This window comes from Mesoplodon densirostris, chromosome 11, assembly GCF_025265405.1.
Source record: "Mesoplodon densirostris isolate mMesDen1 chromosome 11, mMesDen1 primary haplotype, whole genome shotgun sequence".
Classification (NCBI taxonomy): domain Eukaryota; kingdom Metazoa; phylum Chordata; class Mammalia; order Artiodactyla; family Ziphiidae; genus Mesoplodon; species Mesoplodon densirostris.
Window position 1 is genome coordinate 105,416,409 of NC_082671.1, and position 16,022 is coordinate 105,432,430.

At 33.5% G+C, this 16,022-nt stretch overlaps 1 protein-coding gene across 1 annotated transcript in view; it reads right to left on the bottom strand.

Moving 5' to 3' along the window:
* Positions 1-16,022, bottom strand: part of TRHDE (thyrotropin releasing hormone degrading enzyme) — a 405,203-nt gene that overhangs the window by 172,419 nt on the left and 216,762 nt on the right. Inside the window, exon 5 of the mRNA XM_060113303.1 lies at positions 14,629-14,742. Within this exon, the coding sequence (XP_059969286.1) occupies positions 14,629-14,742 (114 nt within the window). The remainder of the gene's footprint in view (positions 1-14,628; positions 14,743-16,022) is intronic.

A 16,022-nucleotide genomic window follows, 5' to 3' on the forward strand; every position in this document is an offset into this window, starting at 1 on the left:
AGAGAAGCCACCTCAATGAGAAGCCTGCACACCGCAACAAAGAGTAGCCCCCGCTCACCTCCACTAGAGAAAGCCCCCGTGCATCAATGAAGACCCAATGCAGCCAAAAATAAATAAATTAAGTAAATAAATTTAAAAAAATAAAATGTTGTGTTAGTTTCTGGTGTACAGCAAAGTGAATCAGTTATACATATACATATATCCACTCTTTTTTAGATTCTTTTCCTATAATGTCATTACAGAGTATTGAGTAGAGTTCTGTGCTATACAGTAGGTCCTTATTAGTGATCTCTTTTATATGTAGTCGTGTGTACATGTCAATCCCAACCTCCTATATTTATCCTTCCCCCCTTCCGCCCTGGTATCCATAAGTTTGTTTTCTACACCTGTGACTCCACTCTTGTTTTGTGAATAAGTTCATTTGTACCATTTTTTAGATTCCACATATCTAGGAGGATGGGTCTGAATATAAATAGCTCTTTCATTATTCCTGGGAGAAAAGACAGGAACACTGCTGCAAAATTGATGAAAGAGTCCTAGACTGTAAGAAAAATATCTGCCATTCACTAGCTCTCTGACCTTGAGCAAGTTAATCTTTTCAGACCTCAGCACCCTCATTTGTAAACATATGTGGTTGTGAAGATTAAAGATAATTTGTTCTACAAATATTTATTGAGTACCTGCTATATCCCAAATGGTATGTCTGGTTCTAGGGATAAAAAGATAGAAAAACAGGGATCCAACCTTCAGAGATTTTATCCTAGTAGAAAGAGAGACAAAGATGAAAACAAATATTGAAATAGCACCTACTATGTGTAAAAATGGAAGTAGGTTCAGGATACAGAGTGACTACTCAGAGAAGGCTGTGATTGGTTCTGTCTGGAGAAAGGAAGGAAAGCTTCTGAATTGATAGTTTGAGTTGAATCTTTAAGGGGGATTGAGTTTTCTAGGAGAATATCACAGAAAGGAGCATTTTGGACAGAAAGGAATATCTGGGAAAAACCATAGAGGTATGAAACAGCCTGAGCTGTTTGGGGGACTCCAGAGTTTTGCGTGGCAGAAGGCAGGGAGTATAATGGGGTAAATGACTAGTGATTAGTGCATAGAGACAGACAAGAACAGAATTATCAAGATCCTCCATGGCAAGTTAGGAAGCTAGAATTAAGAAGTGACATCACCAGACCTACATTTAGAAAGATGACTATGAATACTGGAAAGCGGACTAGAGTGAGGGGCAACTTGAAACAAAATAGGACAATACAGCACAATTATGCAAAAATAGCACACAATATGGGCTTTATCTTTGTGATCACAAAATATTATACCATTATTTTTCTAAAATTTAGCTCAATTTTGTGATGACCAATGGTGATCCAACAAGGTATTCACTTTGAAATTCCAAAATGTATGAATCAAATATAGATTTAGACATAAATATAAAATAGGCATAAATATAGATATGTATGTAGATACACATAAAGATAACCAAATAGATACAAATATTTCCTTTTCAGTATTTTCATTAGTTTATTTAAAGCAATGTCTTATTCCAGTTTTTAATATTGACAACATCCTCTTGAATATAGATAAAGGCACTTTTCTAATCCATAGAGTCAAATGAACAAGAATGTCTGACAAAAATTATTTGAACAATACAATCTAATTCCACACGTTTACTGATTGCTTTGTATACGTAACCTCCACATGTTGGAGGCTGGGGAAACAAACGAACTGGGGACACAATTCCTGCCTCCAAGCAACTCCCATTATGATAGGGAAGATAGACATACGTACAACTCATTTGTGCCATTTGACAGGTAACGTATTAGTAACCAAACAAAGTACTATGGGAGTAGAGAACAGAGGGAACGTTATGGGTAAAAGTGCTTTCAGTGTCTATGACCATGTTGATTGAATTTCAACTGATCTATCATAAAAAGAAGAAATTAGATACTTTGTGTCTTTGGAAATCTATACACCATGGATGAAGCCTTTTAAGATTTCATAGGTTAAACAAATGCCACATGAGTCATTACTAATCTGAACCCCTTGCTTGCATAAGACTAGAACAAGGATACAGGTATACCTAGCATTGCATATTTTGGCTTTTTCACTCTTGTTCTTCATGACTTATTCAAATCAGGACAAATTAGAGGAGAGGAATACAATCAAAAATCCAAACAAGAAAAGCAAACATATTGGAGGAAAATATACATCAGGTTTTATTTATGTGATATGGTATCTCTGTGACGTCGCAATTATCATCTTTTGTAAACACACAACACAATGCCATATGTGTAAAAATTATAAATTATTTGGATTCCAAGTCTCTTAAAATATTAAAAGAATTTTACTATGTAACTTTATATTTCATCCCACTTTTATAAAGTTCTAAAATGTCCAAAAGTATTTTAAGCTTTACTCAGTTGAAAGTTACCTAGATGTACTTGTGAAATATAATGTCATTATTTAGCTGATTAGTTAACATTTTGTGGATAGCTAAATCATACTGATAAATGAAATAAAACTAAAGATGTAGTGAAAATAAGTGTTGCTTCTATATAGTATTTCTTAAAAATTAACATTTCAAAATCTCATGTTTAAAATACACATGCCTAGGATGTTGATAATCATTTTCATGGGCAGCTTGTTAAAACAGTCCACTTATATTAAAGTCAGACTTATGTAAACACACATATATGCAGTAGGCATTAAAGAATAATTTTAGAAATAATCACCATTAATGCCTATAATAAAACAAGCACTGTATTGAAAATTTTACCTGTTTTTTTCCACATAACCTTTTACAGTAAGTGGTACATGAACATAATTATCTGCGTAGATCTCTATTGATTTAACATTATTCTGTGATTTCACATGAACTTTACAATAAGTAACCAAATGTGTTCTATATGCTCTTATTTCTTTTAACTATCAACTACTTTTCATTCACTGCCAAGCCACAAACACTTTAAGATGCCTTAGTCAACGCACTAACTAAAAAAGCAATTATATCTCTATAAGACTATCTTGGATGACTTTATAAGGCTCTCATAATCCCAAATAACTCCCTGCACAGGTTTTTATGAACGGATATCCTCTCAAACATGACTAACACAGAGAGAAGGTGGGTTAAATTGTGAGTCTCTTCAATGACTACATCCTTCAGCTGCCTTATGTTTTGTTTGTAATATCCAGGCTGAATGTGTCATGTCTAATATTATCCAAGATGTGACACAGCTAAGGGAAAATGCTAAGATGAAACACAAAATGTACTGCATTGTATTCAACCAAATTCTGAGCCTTCTGCATACTTACTCAAGAACCTTTAAGATATAGCAATATTGATATGGCAGAAGTCACCATCAATTAGTCATTTACATATTCATTAATTATGATAATCCTGGGTCTTACAGAACAACCTTCAATGTGCTTCAAATAATGTCAATCACAGTAATAATTATGAACAGGTTGTCTAATTACATAGCTCATTCTGATTCTAGCAGCCCAAAAAAATCACTGTGAACAATCACCATATGCCATGTGCTTTTATATAACCCTCTTAAAATGTTCATATCATATATTTTTTGGATTTCTTGACATTTTTTCCTTCTGTTTTCCTTCACTTATCCAATGTAGTTTTATATACTTTGAAGTTCAATATCCTTTTTATTTCAATGAATGAGTTCTTATATAGACATAGAAACTGCTTATAATCTTTCATAAATTATTTGTTGCCCATAATTTCTTTTTTTGTTGTTAACTTTTGACCAGAATTTTATTATTTGAATTCCTCATAGATGCTATACTTTGGGTTAAATGCTGAGAAATGATGGTAAATAAACAGTCCTTAACTGATGAAGCATATTGTTTAGTGGGGGAGATTGACTTCCTCTTCTTTGCTAATTAACATGAACTCATACCCACTCTTGTACATGTCACTTCAGCATCCTCTGCAGAGAGGTAAGCTTCTTCACCTTTTCAATAATCCTCTCTCTACTTTGGCAGTAAGAATCTTTTCCTCTATCTCTATGCTTAATTGTTTTGAGTAGCTGATAAGACATTTCAATAAAATCAAATTTGCCAGTTTTTTTGATACTCACACACCTGTTTCTCACATCCATCACAAGAAGTTGCTAATATTTTCAGACAAATCAATAATAAGCTAACAAGGCCCTAGAATATTTGATTGGTAAAATGTAATCCAGAGTATTTTTAAACACACACTGACTAATCATCTTAAACAGATTCAATTTCTACTTAAATCCTAATAGAAACTTTCTTATACAATTCAGGTCTGGAATAATTCCAAAAATAGGTTAGCCAACTCCCAGAAGTCATTAACATTATTACCAAGTAGCTAGTTTATTTTATGTTATTTTAATTTATGAAATAAATAATAATTAAAATGACCTTAATTCTGTAACAAAATTTTTATTAACTTGATAATGAAATTTATTAAATAACACACTTTTGTACTTTAATTTTAATATTTAGTGATATAACTGATCAGTTCATCAAATAATCTAGCTAAATAAAACTTTACACTTGTTGCCAGATCACAGAAATCTGTATATTTCCAATGAAAATAAAAAGCATTAATTTTTCCAAATTTAAAAGATTTACTAACTCATAACAAACAACTCCAGAATACATAAAGTGCTATGGCCAAAAAAGTTAACCAATTCAGAAAGGAAACTCCACATTTATTCCCAGACCCTATATATTACTGTATCTCAAAGTAAGCTACTATAACATTTATAGACTGATTATAAAATTAGCAAAGAAAATCTTTACTACTCAGAATGCAAAATCTGGACTAGCAATCCATTTTTAAAGTGCAAAAATATTAAAATATTAGCATTCCAAAGTCATTCTGAAATGGAACAGTATACTCAAAAGTATTATGTGAAGGCAATTTCTTTGCTCTTATTAATTTTTAATATGTGATTCACAAGATACTCCACTGGAAAACATATTTTGGACCCTAAAAGTAATACCATTATACTTAAGTACCTAATAGTAATAGTAATATTTGTAGTAAGAAGAAGAGGAAAGGGCTTCCCTGGTGGTGCAGTGGTTGAGAGTCCGCCTGCCGATGCAGGGGACACGGGTTCGTGCCCCGGTCCAGGAAGATCCCACATGCCGCGGAGCAGCTGGGCCCGTGAGCCATGGCCACTGAGCCTGCGCGTCCGCAGCCTGTGCTCCGCAACGGGAGAGGCCACAACAGTGAGAGGCCCGCGTAATGCAAAAAAAAAAAAACAAAAAAAAAAACCAAAAAAAAAAACAAAAAAAAAAAAGAAGAGGAAAAATGTCTTAGAGTTTTAAAACTATTCTGTGACAAAAACAGTACAGGTATTTCAGACATATTTTGAATATGGAGAAACAAGATCACACAGCTATTAAGTGTCAAAAATCTGGGACTTCCTTGGTGGTCCAGCGGTTAAGACTTTACACTCCCAACGCAGAGGGCATGGGTTCGACCCCTGGTCAGGGAACCAAGATCCTGCATGCCACACAGTGTGGCCAAAAAAAAAAAAAAAAAAAAAAAAATTAATCCACGGGATAGGTAGAAATAAGGAAACGAACTTCATTCTAGGAAACTGTAAAGTAGGATTACTCTGACAAAAAATAATTTAACTTAATTGGTAAAATACATCTATGAGACTTTGAGGACACTGATGTTCTTACTCATCTGTGTTCCCCATCTCTAACAGAGAAACTTGCAAAGACTGGGCATCCAAAAAATGTTTGTTACATAACGAAAAATGAGTGAGTCAATATAGATTAATCCCTGGAAATATTTTTTAAATTAGGGGCCCTAAAAATATCAGCAAAATGCTTAGCAACTAATAGAATAATATCATTTTGTTGTGAGAAGCCAAATTATTTTCAGGCCTAGGAAGTGATATAAACCATCATCTCTCAGAAGAAGCCAAAGATTCCAAGAAAAGCACCTTATGGTCTTAAAAAGTAAGACAAAGAAACACGGAGAGTTTTTATTTTTAATTAGTCATCTTCAATATTGTATTGTGTTTAATGTCCTTCAAATTGGACTGATCAAGTGGATAGTCGGGAAGAGAATGTAATTAATGCCAAGTTTTGTTCTTTAGGAGCAATCGAACTAAACCTCTCTTTAATCAGAAAACTTGGGAAATAAATAATAAATAGATAAAAATATCCCACCATCACCACAAGCGCCACTACAACCAAAAGTACAGAAATATTTTTTTTAAAGCACTTATATTCCAAGCAAAGCTGCAAAGCTTAGGGAAAGAACAGAACTTAACTGAGAAGAAAGATACTCAAATTCTAAATAAAAATAAATAGCTATTGTAAATCTAAGCAAATATTAGAGAACATGTTTGATCCATGTAATATAAAAATGATAGTAGGTAGCTAAATCTTTTTCCTGTTCCATTATTTGGCTAATCCTCTGAGACTTACTATGCTAAATTTTATTTTCCAAACATATCTATGAATATGAACAGTCTGATTGAGATTATGGATCTGTGTTTTTGAGCTACTGTATAAACAAAACAACTTCTGACAGAGGCATGGTTGGTCAACTAAGAGCAAAAAAAATAAAAATAAAAATCCTCATCTACCCAGACCTTCTAACTGAAACCACCACACTAAAGACAAAATACAGTGTGTATAAGAAGCTGATATATAGCAGGTCTCTGCTAATAAGCCATGAGGTTTATTCCATAGAAATTAGCAAAATGAATGTCTCATTTTGGGTACTTGATAATTCTTTGAATGAACTAATTAAACAGAATGAATGAAATGTATAACTGAATGGAATGGTAAAAAAGTGGCAGCAATCCATCAAACTAGTTCATATAAAATTAATGTTAACAGCACTCAGGAAACACATCACTGAACTATAAATAAAATCTTAAGAGAAAATTTTAAATGATTAAAGGAATTAATTGGACACAGGTGGATTTGAAGTAGGTTCTTAGAGAAGAGAAAGCATCCCCACATATCTTCATTTGTAAAGACAAATATGACAAAGATAACACTCCAATCATTAGAAAGAATTTTATTTCATTAGTCCCAGGGAAAGGTAAAAAGCTAAAGATATAAATAATTTCAAAAGGGGCTTTTACTTAAGTCTGTGAATGGTAGATCCACAGAGGTTATTCAGCTCAGTGTCAAAACATGTTCTACCCCAAATCATCTTTTTGGATTCATGGTTGAAGAGAGCTGCCTGAGTGGTGGCCTGCACGGTAGTCTAGCCATTACCACACTCTCAGACTCTTAAGAAAAATGACAGCAAAGATGCGTACTCTCAAGATACCTAGCAGAAGGTCCTACTCTATTTCACAGCAAATTAGCATAAGTAAAGTGTTTAATGGTACACAGTAAATGCTACCTAAGTGTTTATTATTGCAAGTGTTACTGGAGTAATTGAAGCAAAATCTTCATCAACCTCAAGTTATTGCTTTTTGCTTTCTCTTGACAGGAAGCTCCTTTACATTTTTTGATTCATATCACTTGAACTCACTACTTTCATGTATCACATCCTTGTCTAGCAACATCTGAACAGTGTTAAAGTAACCTTGATGAAATGGAAAAAAAAAAAAGTCCCATAAAGTGTTATGGACTGAGACAGTCACTCCTTGCTTAGAAATGAGTGTGTTCTAATATCTTTTAATGCATATAGCTGCCTGGTTAAGGATGAGTAATAATTAGAAAATTAATGAATTATTCTTTGGTCGTCCTCTTAGTCCCCAGCTTTCCTTTTTGGTTGTGTTCATGTTACAGGTTTTGCAAAGCAAATTCTCTTTAACATATCTGAGATGATACTGAATGATATCAAGTGTTGAACAATTCATGTATCATAAGAAGATAAACGTTTTTACCAAGCGTGGTAAAAGGGACAGATTAAACTGGTATAATCTGCTATTGCAAATCATAAGTATTTGAGAACAATGATGTCTAACGGAACATTTCATCATTTTGATATAAATTTTTGGCATCATCAATTTTTTTGTTTATCAAGTGATGTCTGACCATTTTTAGCAAGTTGGAATATTTTGCTTGCAAACTGCTCTTACCTAAAAAGGGAATGAATGGGTTAACTTTTCCTATATTATTTCTAGATATGAGAAAGGACAGCGTTGCATTGTTAGGCTCCAGGTTCAGAATAGTTTTCTTCTTAAGGAAGTGTCTAATCCTGTCAATTTATTGGTTACTTTTGAAATTCCTAAGGAAATGCAGAAAGACCTTGACACCATGCACACCTGAACACAGTCTTCGGAAGAAATACTTTATTCTGAAGGGAATGCTCATTTATCTTTTATCTCCAAGTTTAAAATATACAAAACCTGAAACAGTTAGTGCCTTTCTGAATATAAATGGCTTTTTAAAATATCATCCTTTAAGAACATACATGAAATTTCAATTTGAAGCTTTGTTTTAAATTTTAAAAATTCACATAGTAGGGCTTCCCTGGTGGCACAGTGGTTGGGGGTCCGTCTGCCCGTGCAGGGGACACGGGTTCGTGCCCCGGTCCGGGAAGATCCCACATGCCGTGGAGCGGCTGGGCCCGTGGGCCATGGCCGCTGGGCCTGCGTGTCCGGAGCCTGTGCTCTGCAACGGGAGAGGCCATAGCAGTGGGGGGCCCACGTACCGCAAAAAAAAAAAAGGTAATGTGACTAAGAAATACCTCCTAGACATGTACCTGAATGTATAGAAGTATATGTGAATATATGTGAATATGAATGAATTATGTTTGCTTTTTCTTCCCTTTCTAAAGATATCTTAATAAAACCTGATCTTCCATTTGAAGCAGTAAACGAAGCAGATTTACATTTTCTGAGACTTAACACACCTTGATGACAAACTTTTCAAGTTTCCATTTCCCAAACAACTGTGAAGCCAACAATGTCTTGATTCTTATATAAGATCTATAAGTGTAGACAAAACAAATGTATGAATATATTATAAATACTTCAACTGTTGTTTTATCCTCAAAAATATATTTGTGCCATAAAATTTCTAAGTCAGTTAATGTGCATCAACAGTTAACAAATGACTGGCCTTATTCATTATAATAGATATCCATAACAGGGTTACCAGCGCATCAGTAAGATTGCTTGCATAAAGCACAGAGTCCTAAAATGAGAAAATATTAACCCAATTAGTTATTGTATTAGCCTTAGTGAGAATTATTTTAACACGCTAGTGTAACAGGTGCACTTCCTGGTTTCACTGCTCTTCTTTGCTAGAAATTCTTAGTATCCCTTCAGTCACCACTAGTTAGAACCCAAATCTCTGGCCTGATTCTTAACATGGACATCCTTTCTTGGATTATCCTAATTTGTATACTCTGAGTGTTAGTCTCATTCTCAGTGCATTGGGCCTATACACCTGAGAACTCCTCCTATATTTACTCAGAATTCAGACCTGAATTCTATGAGACCCTTTCCTCTAATGGTACCAGCCGCTGTTCTCTTTGCAGCTCTTACTTCCTCTGTGGACTTTCTTTGTGTTTGTAATAGGTCTCTTGTCCACCAAAGCCCCAAACTTTTCTAACAACTAATGATAAGGAAAAAGCAACCCATTCTCCCAGAATAGAAGGCTACAGCTCCCCAGATTCTCTCAAGTGAGAAAAGAAATTTTTTCTCTTCTTTAAAAAACAAAAGTTGATGTTTTCAGCACACACACAAAAAAGACTTGCAGAGGGGTCCGGAGGGAAGAGTAAAGGGAAAGCATAAAGAAGAAGTCTATTTTGAAGACCGTGACCCCCAGGAGACCCAAGTGAGCACTCCTTCTACTTTTCTTCTAGTCTTTCAATGTAAATGTCACTTTTAAGCTACTGAGAAGGATCAAAAATACCACAGATCCTTGGGACTAGCCATCAGAAGCTTTTAAAATGTTCACATTCAATATGTCAGTCATTTGAGAATAAAATATCATCTACTAGTTGAAAATAATTGGATCACCTTCTAATTTACTGATTTCTCAGGAGTAGCATATTATATATGGATTTTTAAAATCATAATAGACAAAATACAACTCTATGGAAAATCAAATATATATGATGTATGTGTATATACATATACACATTTATTTGGTATTCAGTATTTATAAAGTAAGATTCTAAAATAAATATTTAATTCCCAAATGGTCTATCTTTGACACCATAGCCCTCCTGGGCAAATATATTTTGATATTGATGAATCATAGGCAATAGTACCAATGTACCAACTACTGTTGAAATGTATATTAACTAACTTTGAAAAGCATGTGAAAAGCTTTCTTCCCTACAGACATTAAATCAAAGATGGACTTAAGACATGAACAGCTGAACAAGTAAAATATTAACCAAAACAATTTTTTCTCTCTCTAATTTTCTATTTCCCCCCCCCCTTGAGTAGTAGTAGAGTGTTTATTATGGTTTAGAATAATTAAGCAGTATATCTTTACATTTAAACTGGAAAAAAAATTGAATTCAATAAACTCTGTATCTATTTCAGTTCACCAATGATTTTCTCAACTTCTCTTTGAATAAAAACAAAATAATCTAAGAAGTAAAGGTAATTTTATTGCAATGCCTATTAAATTTAGCAGGCAATTTTTGTTGAAGCACATTAAAATGATACTGAGTCTAATGGCAGAATTCATTTTTACTATTTTAATCCTGCCCATGATAAAAACAATTGAGAACATTTATCAAAGTTTTGGGCAATACACTTTGAGATATCCTAAGTATTTAGCATAATGAAGTTCAGTTGCACGATTCTCTATTAATAGTTATCTTTATGCCCAGGTATGTGCCCTCATAAAAATTTAGGAAGAATTCCCAGTCTGCAGACTTTATCAGTGTATACAATTATTGCTGTGTAAAGCTCCTTAGCATCCCAAATTATTTAATAAAAGAACATACACTCATGTTGAATAATTCTCATTATAACAAGTACGTCCTTACAAGGCTACATTCAGGAAATTAAAGGTTACACCTATCATACAGATACAAATTATAGTGAAAACCTGAGCAATATTCACAAGGGATGTGATTTTGCCTGCATCGGCATCAGGTCTGTAAAATAAGGAGTTTTTCATGGTATCATTTTACTATTAATCCTTTTCCTGTATTAAAGCTCTTTTATTATAGACTTTTTCAAATTTAAATGATAAAGAATTGTTGAAGAATAGTAACTAGGCAGCATGAGTGTTTTCTTTTCTCCCTTTGGACGGCCATCAACAGCATACTGTAACTTAATCATCCAATAATGTTGTCATTAACAACCAACTTTGATCAAATAACATCAAGCAAAAGGACTACTCAACCTATGAAATCTAACCCCAGGCCTGAGCTGAAGAAGTTGCTTCTGTTGATCTTGACACTTCTGTTTGATGAATGAAACATGATATAAGACTTATGTTCCTATAGAATAGTCCATATTGCCAATATAGATAAGCATTGATTTGGGGAGACTGAGTCTAGATACAAAGATTACAGAAAACTTTTTGTAATCTACACATAATTTTTAGAAATCTAGGGTGTCAAAATAGATTACTAGGGTTGGAAATGTTAGGGTATTTATACATAAAATCAATGCCCCTTTGTAATGGAGCATTTATTATTTTCCAGGTCCATGATACCTACTCACATTTGTATAGCGGTTCATGCATTTCAAAGACCTCGAAAGTTATTTTCTCTTCACAAAAATTATATGTGCTTACCAAGTCAGTATAATCGCCCCCACTTCTCAAATATTAAGGGTGAGTCAAAGAAGTGAAGTGCCTTTCTTGGAATCTGAATTTCTTCTTGCCTATCCATTTCCTGACCTTATATCATACTACCTGGAAAGGCCCATATCTATAAAATGGTATACTTGATCAGTTTATTGGGGAAAAAAATTTCATAGTAGTTTTTATTCCATGTAGTGTTTTTAATGTAGAAACTGATTATTGCTTTAGCAGAAACTGACTGTAAACACATACACACACGTATATACAACCTAAGATTTTACGAACAGTTAAGCAGGCTACACAAGTATACTATCCTAAATCAGAACAAGAGCTTCCTTAACAATACAGTGTAATTCTGGGCTTCCTTATTGCTATTCCATCGAAGGTAAACTGTCATAGCAATCTCCCTAGCAATCTGAAATTGTATTTCAGTGCTTGAGCCTTGGTGTCTAAAAATAATTAAAGCACTGTTTTTGAGATTAGAGGCAAGAGGTCAGCTTCCCGAATTTCTTTACTTCTGACACAAGCCTGACTTCCAGTTTTTCTAATTGAGGCTAAGTTCTAGTGAAGCCCAAGCCTTGTTCTCCTAGGTGAGTTTGTGTGCATATCACAACAGTACGAGTTACTGCTAACACAGCCACCACTCTTGTTCTTTCTAGTATTTCTTACACTCTCTTGCTGATGCCACTATGAAAAATAGTGCTGACACAGCCTTAAAGTCACTTAATATCCTTTCTTACTTATGTGGCTAACTTAGTCCTAAAATTTTGTTTGCAAAGAAGATATTAATGATCCTTGGAGGAGAATTTGTTTAGAGTCTCTTATAGGTTTTATAAATTTAGTATATTGAGGTACTCTACAACCTAAATTGAAAAAACTACTAAAAAAGCAAAAGTAGCCAATGATCAGACAGTATTTGTAATCTTTAAAATCCTAACATAAAGAGACATAATAATAAAACCTGTTTTCACTATTGCCTAATTAATTGTGATGGACCTTATTCTTTCATTTCTTAGTTTAATCCATCAGTAATTCCTATTTTTGATTATAACATATGGATTAATATCTTACCAGCTCAAGGTTTTTATACTTCCAGTGCATGGTATGTATTCTGTTAAGGACAAAGTCTCAGATGTGTTATTTACACTCTATATTAATTTTCAATATTTCTTATAAAAATGTTCTCCATTTATAACTTAACTGATAAAGATAATGAAGGAATATACAAAATTATTCAAAGATAAAATCCAGTATGAGAACATTGAAACTTGGGATTCACTGCCATGCTAAAACCATCAAAAGCTGTCAGTTTTCACCTCTAGTATAATTCTGTTGATTCCTTTTTAACCTAAAAAGGTTTAGGTTATAATGTTTATAATGATGAACAGAAAGGATTTTGTCATAGATAGGTGAATGAGCTGAAAAAAAAGAAAAAGCTTACCTATATGAGTAACATGCCATTTGTAATACTAATATCTTTTAATATTGAAACATAATAGAATTATAAATCAGTAATAATCCACAGCATAGTGAAAATTAAATGATAATTTTAAACAAATTTGGTTGAAAGTCAACTAAAAACCAAAATATATTTTTACGAATATTTCAATATCCTTAAACATTTCAGCTTTCAAATTTCGTATTTGTTTAAAAATTAATTAATATTGATGGTATTGATGATTTTTCTTCAAAGTTCTTTAAAGACATTTTTAATTAATTTTAATGCCATAATAAAACAGTTCAAGTAAGATTTTTTAAACTGTATAATATATAATGCATACCTAGATACATAAGGCTAAGTAAAATTAACTCACACATTTGTGCAAACGAACCATGTTGCCTTTATAAAATATAAGCAAAACTGGATAATTCGAACATATCAATATGATATTACAATTATAACATTTCTTCTGAGATATGTAAGATTACCTTTCTTACTCAGCAGGAGTTGGTTGAATTTATGGTAGAGAAGTTGTATCATGACTTACAGACATCTTTATATTTTACCTTGGTTTAAATACTATTCAGATCATACTTGCAATCATGACAGATAACTAGATAGTCACATAATAATTTAAACATCAAAAAAGAGTGGTGTGAAATAAATATATATTATCACTCATGCTATGTCACAGGTGAAAGCTTTTGAGCTTCTGGAAGTTGACAAATGTCAGTACTTTGCAACTTTTACATAGTGCCACTTAAAATAAATTTAAAATTCAAGATCCCAAACATATACCCTGGGTTCTACTCCATAATAACATAGTCACTTACTGATTAATGGAAGCTTAGACCAAATGAAAAACTTACATTAAATGACATATAGAAATCATACCCTCCCTCCACTTTTTCTTCTAGGATGTTCTAGAACATCACTGCTTAAGGTAAAACAAATCCTACTTCAGGTTCAGACGTACAGGTATGGGTATAATGTGTACAACTCTTTATAGTGACCTCTTATTAAATCATTTAATCCTAAAGTAAAAACAGCAATAATGCATCAAAAATTTTAGCTAATTTTTGAGTTCATCACATTGAAGAAATATTAAGTTCTCATTTTTCTATATATTGAAACATCCTATATACTTAAAATATAACTTATTGATTACTGTTACCTTCTCTATTTTAAGGGATAATTTATCTTTGTTATCAAATACTGCAATCTAAAATATTTCTATTTAGAAAACTTGTACCATTTTGAAATCAGCGTATAACCAATCAGATTCTATTTAGTTCTAATAAACAAAAATATTTTGGACTACTACTGTTTACATTTTGGGTTACTTTTCCTTTATTGGATAGCTTTTTTTTTTTTTTCATGCATCGGTTGGTATTTTCAGTCACGTCTGATGATAAGCCCAATGTAACACAGGATCAACCTTTCACTTAGAGTTCCAAACAACTAAAAAGTGCACTTACCATGTTCCAGCCAGGGTAGAGGTAGTCTGTACCAACAAACTCAAAGTAGTGAGCAAATCCCTCCTTCAGCCACACGTCTTCCCACCACACAGGAGTCACGAGGTCACCAAACCACTGCCGTGACAAATGAATGGGCATCAGATAAAATCGCGTCTATCCCAGAATTATTTTATCTAAAATTAAATGTATTAAACTATGATTATCACAATTGGAATTCATTCCCCAATTGATTTTGTGAGCTTAAAATACATTGTGGCAACACCATTGATTTATTTGACTACTTGGATGACACTAATTTTCTATAAATGCATTCAGGGAAGAACAAAAATAAAATGTTCAAGGAACACAAGAAGAAGATTTAGCCTGGAGAAGAAAGGGCTCAGGGTAAAAAAACTGACAACAGCTTTCTTCAAATATTTGAAGACCTAGTATATAGAAGAAGAAAACGCTTGGGTCTTATGGCTCAAGGGGACAAGTCAGTACTAATGGATGGAAATTAGGGTTGTAGATTGGTAGACATTGCTAAAAATGCAGGAGACCCTCTAACAGACTGAAATGGATGAAGGGGGAAAAATACTACCTCGAGAAGTGGTGAGCTCATCACAGGAAGTACCGAAGCAGCGCCTTCCAGTGGCAGAGGCAATTCACAGACGACATCGGCTGATTGAAGGAACTAATAAGGGCTTTAAGATGCTCCACACCTGACTCTCCATGATTCTATGATAATGAGGGTTGGACCAAAAAATCTCTAAGATCCCTTCAGGAAAGTAATGTTGTAATTTATAATTGGTGTTTTGATTAGATCTGGATACATTACTCTGAAATCCTTGCTGAGTTCACCAAAGCTTAAAGGAATTCTTTTTTCATTAGAAAACAAAACAAACAAAAAAAATTATACACGGTAACTATCCTACAGACTTGGGACTTAATGATGAAAAGTCAGACGATGTCCCTTCTCAGGCAGCTGACACTTTATTGTGGAGGAAGGGACAATGAGATGAGATAGAAAATAAAAAATAAGCAAATGAACAATACAATTTCAGATCTTATTAAAGTGTGATAGGAATGGGGGACGGGTCACTTTAGACTGTAGAAACGAAAAGATTCTCTCTAAGCAGATGACATTTGAGCTCAGACTTTAATGATAAGAAGAAGCCATGAGAAAGCCTTAGGCAAGAGGATTATAGGCATTTGTAAGTAACCCTTAGTGTGAAGACTCTAAGTGGGAGTGAGTTATTTAAGAAGCAGAAGGAAAAGGTAGTGAGACAAGTATCAGATCATAGCTTTACAGCTTTAGGAGCTAGAGGAAAGAGCTTGGTGGCTGAGCATTTCAATATTAATGAAGTATCACTTACTCAAGAGGATCTCTAATAGAAATACAAATAAGAGATAAC